This window comes from Lipotes vexillifer, unplaced genomic scaffold (assembly GCF_000442215.2).
Source record: "Lipotes vexillifer unplaced genomic scaffold, Lipotes_vexillifer_v1.1 scaffold240, whole genome shotgun sequence".
Taxonomy (NCBI): Eukaryota; Metazoa; Chordata; class Mammalia; order Artiodactyla; family Lipotidae; genus Lipotes; species Lipotes vexillifer.
This window is the reverse complement of record NW_006797481.1, coordinates 10,396,678-10,399,945: the sequence shown is the minus strand read 5'-3', so window position 1 is coordinate 10,399,945 and position 3,268 is coordinate 10,396,678. Positions and strand designations below refer to the sequence as shown.

General features: G+C 37.8%; 1 protein-coding gene across 1 annotated transcript in view; it reads left to right on the top strand.

Annotated features, from left to right (window-relative positions):
* The window catches only part of SMC3 (structural maintenance of chromosomes 3), a 32,246-nt gene that overhangs the window by 524 nt on the left and 28,454 nt on the right, over positions 1 to 3,268 (top strand). Inside the window, exon 2 of the mRNA XM_007469637.1 lies at positions 545 to 620. Coding sequence (XP_007469699.1) covers positions 545 to 620 — 76 coding nt within the window. The remainder of the gene's footprint in view (positions 1 to 544; positions 621 to 3,268) is intronic.

Here is a 3,268-nt window from a genome sequence, read left to right as displayed (position 1 = left end):
CCTGCTGAATGCGTAGCGCCGCCGCATTCCGTTGTTTCTTCTGTCAGAATGGTCTTCCCGCGGTGGAGTCCACCCCAAAGATGAGCCCCTTCACACTCTTTACGAGAAGTGTCTCTGCTGGAGGTGTTGGACTCCAGGCAGTGCTGTCCTGGAACGGCGGCTCTTTTTGGCCCGAGTGTGTGACTGACAGGGGCGCCCAGGAAAGCTGGGCCGGTCTGCATACTTCATAGACTTTTAGACGGCCCTCTAAGGGTTAGCGTTCCAACGTAATCGTATACAGGGTGCTTGATTTTGAGAGTTCCCTAACAGGTTACTAATTATAACTCCTAAAGAAGCAACAGTGGCAATGGTTACTGATAAACGGGCTGTTTTAAGAAGTTTTTTTAAATCACTTTCCAAAATGAGTTTTTCTTCTAGGACATGGAAGCTTTTCTGTCTTGCGTTAAATGAGAAACCAGAACAGGGAGTGCAAAAGGAAAATGTTAGCTTAGAAGTTATTTCTTTTGGGGTGTGTTCTGAAAAAAATCTCTCTTTTATTTATTAGGTTATTATCCAGGGTTTTCGAAGTTATAGAGATCAAACAATTGTAGATCCCTTCAGTTCAAAACATAATGTTATTGGTAAGTGTTCATGGTTTACTAGATCAGATTTATGTCTCTACAGCCGGTTAAATCCTGCCTGTGTTTAGGCTTAAGGAGACAGGAATTGTCTCTGAATATTACATAAATTTATGTGTATTTTTTTATATATGAAATTACTTTTCTGTTTTTTGTCTGCACTGATGAAATTGCTTCCTTTATACGGTTAAGATACTTGAATAAGACAATCATAAATTACTCATTTTTATTTGGTAGCCTCGTATGTGTATGTTTTGACAGATTTAAATTTATAGTGAATGACACTAAATTTAGCATTTCAGCTCTTCTTGGTGTGTCATTTTCTAGTTAAAATGGACACTTGCCTTATTTCAAAGGTGACCATTCTTTGTTCACAAATTAGATTGTTCTCAGATTTTTTTTTATTTCCTATTATAATGTCTAAGGACAGACTACACAGGTTGGTGGGAAGAGCATAAACTTTGAATTGTAACAGAATGGGGTTCAAATCCCAATTCTGCCATGTATTCTTCAAACTTGACTTCCTGAGCTGCTTAGTTTTCTCATTTGCAGAGTGGAAATAATGATATACATGTCATGGGGCTGTTGGGAAGATTAAATGAGAAGGCAGTTGTGTGAGGACAAGGGGGCTAATGGTGATTGCCTTTCAGTATAATAGTTAATCTATAGGTTCTTCAGATGATAAGGTTCCATTTTGCTCGTACAGACTGCAAAAGTGTTTTCTGACACTCTGCTGAGTTTTTAAAGGGTAGGTGAAATGAGTGCTTCTAGACACCAGAAAAGCAAAGATTGCTATTGACATAGATTTCTGCTACCGTGCCCTTACAGAGTTTACTGGCATGCTAGTCAGCTTGGTCTACCATAACAAAATATCGTAGACTAGGTGGCTCAAACGACAGGGATTTATTTTTTCACTGCTCTGTAGGCCTCCCTCTCCATCATGCTCACAGGACCTTCTTTGTTAGAGCCTCTCCCTCACCCTCTTACAAGAGCACTGATCCCACCATAAAGGCCCCACACTCCTAACCTCACATTAATTACCTTCCAAAGACCCCCTTCTCCAAAAAGCTTCACATAGAGGGGTTAGGGCTTCAGCATATGAATTGGGTGGGGCGGGGACACAATTCAGTCCATAGCATGGGTGAGGTGAGATTCATAGAGAAATCAGCAAAGAGTGAACAGTGAATACTGATGTTCCCAGAGAAACTTGGAGAATCATACTTTATTTTGAAATAAATAAATATATAATAAAATTTAAAAATTGAGGGCAAGGAAAAAACCTGCCCTTGGTACATCAATTGCAACTTTGTAGTTGGGAATAAAGAAAACATACTTTTCCCTCTGCCTTGCCTACTGGAGAATCATTAATTGAATTGGTGTGCCATAAGGGTAGCTTGATTGTACTAGAGTTTTACTTACATTTTGATTATAAGTGCCTTCTGATTTTCGTCAATAAAAAAATCTTTAGAAACGGAGAAAAATGAATAATCACTAGATTTATATTATTTCCTTAACTTACAAATTAAAAGTGGATAAATATCTTAATATGTCAATTGTATACAGTTGTCCCTTGGTATCCTGAATGCTTGTATAAAACTTGTTACAAAAATCTTAGTGTTTTTGCATATAACCTAAGCATATCTCTAGATTACTTATAATACAATGTAAATGCTATGTAAATAGTTGTAAATACAATATACCTGCTGTGTAAATAGTTGCCAGCTTGTGGCAAATTCCAGTTTTGCTTTTTGGAACTTTCTGGAAAGTTCCCCTACCGCCCCCACCCGGAATATTTTCAATCCGCAGTTGGTTAAATCCCCAGGTGTGAAGCACAGGGATTTGGGATTTGGAGGACTGACTGTAGTTTTATAAATGAACTGTAAAATGATGGCCATTATTACTTAGAATGATTAAATTATTTTTTTAGGGCCTATCAAGTATTTTTGTTTTAGCTATTATCAGACAACTGTTTTACTACTTTGGTTGCAACATTAAGATTGTTAATAGTAAGGACATTATGTAAATGTTCTTTCCTTTTAACTGAAAAAACATAATAGGACTTTGTTTAACATATTTTAAAAATAGGTCCCTTAATCATATAAGAAAGACCAAAAATAGTATACAATGAGATTGTTCCTAAAAATGTCTTTTGAAAGCTTACCACTTTGATTGTTTAATGATTTTGACCCTTAAAAAAACACAAGATTTGAAGGCAGATACCTCAGGTGCTGATACTTGAATGTTTGATGTTTAAGTGCAAGAACCATAAACCTTTTAAAGTTTACCTTTTTCCTGGCCTTCTAACAAAAGAAATATACGTGAAGTTATAGAACATAAAGAGCATAAAAGCTAAAAGGACAAAATTTAAACTGTAATCCTTCTCCCCAGAGCTAGCTGTGGTTTCCTGGAAAACAGAGCCCGAGGCCTGCTTAGCTGCTAAGGCTTTAATGGGAGGGTGCAGTCTGAGGGCAAGGGGTTGTGGCGGGTAGTGGTCATAGCTTTATAAGGAAGATACACCTGGTTTGCGGTCACATTGGATAACTTACAGACAGACTTTGTAAACGCACCACAGCTTGGAAAGCTCAGGTGGGAGAGGTATGGAGAAGATTTTATGTGCTGGCTTCTGTCTCTCTTTGGTCACGTAGGGCATT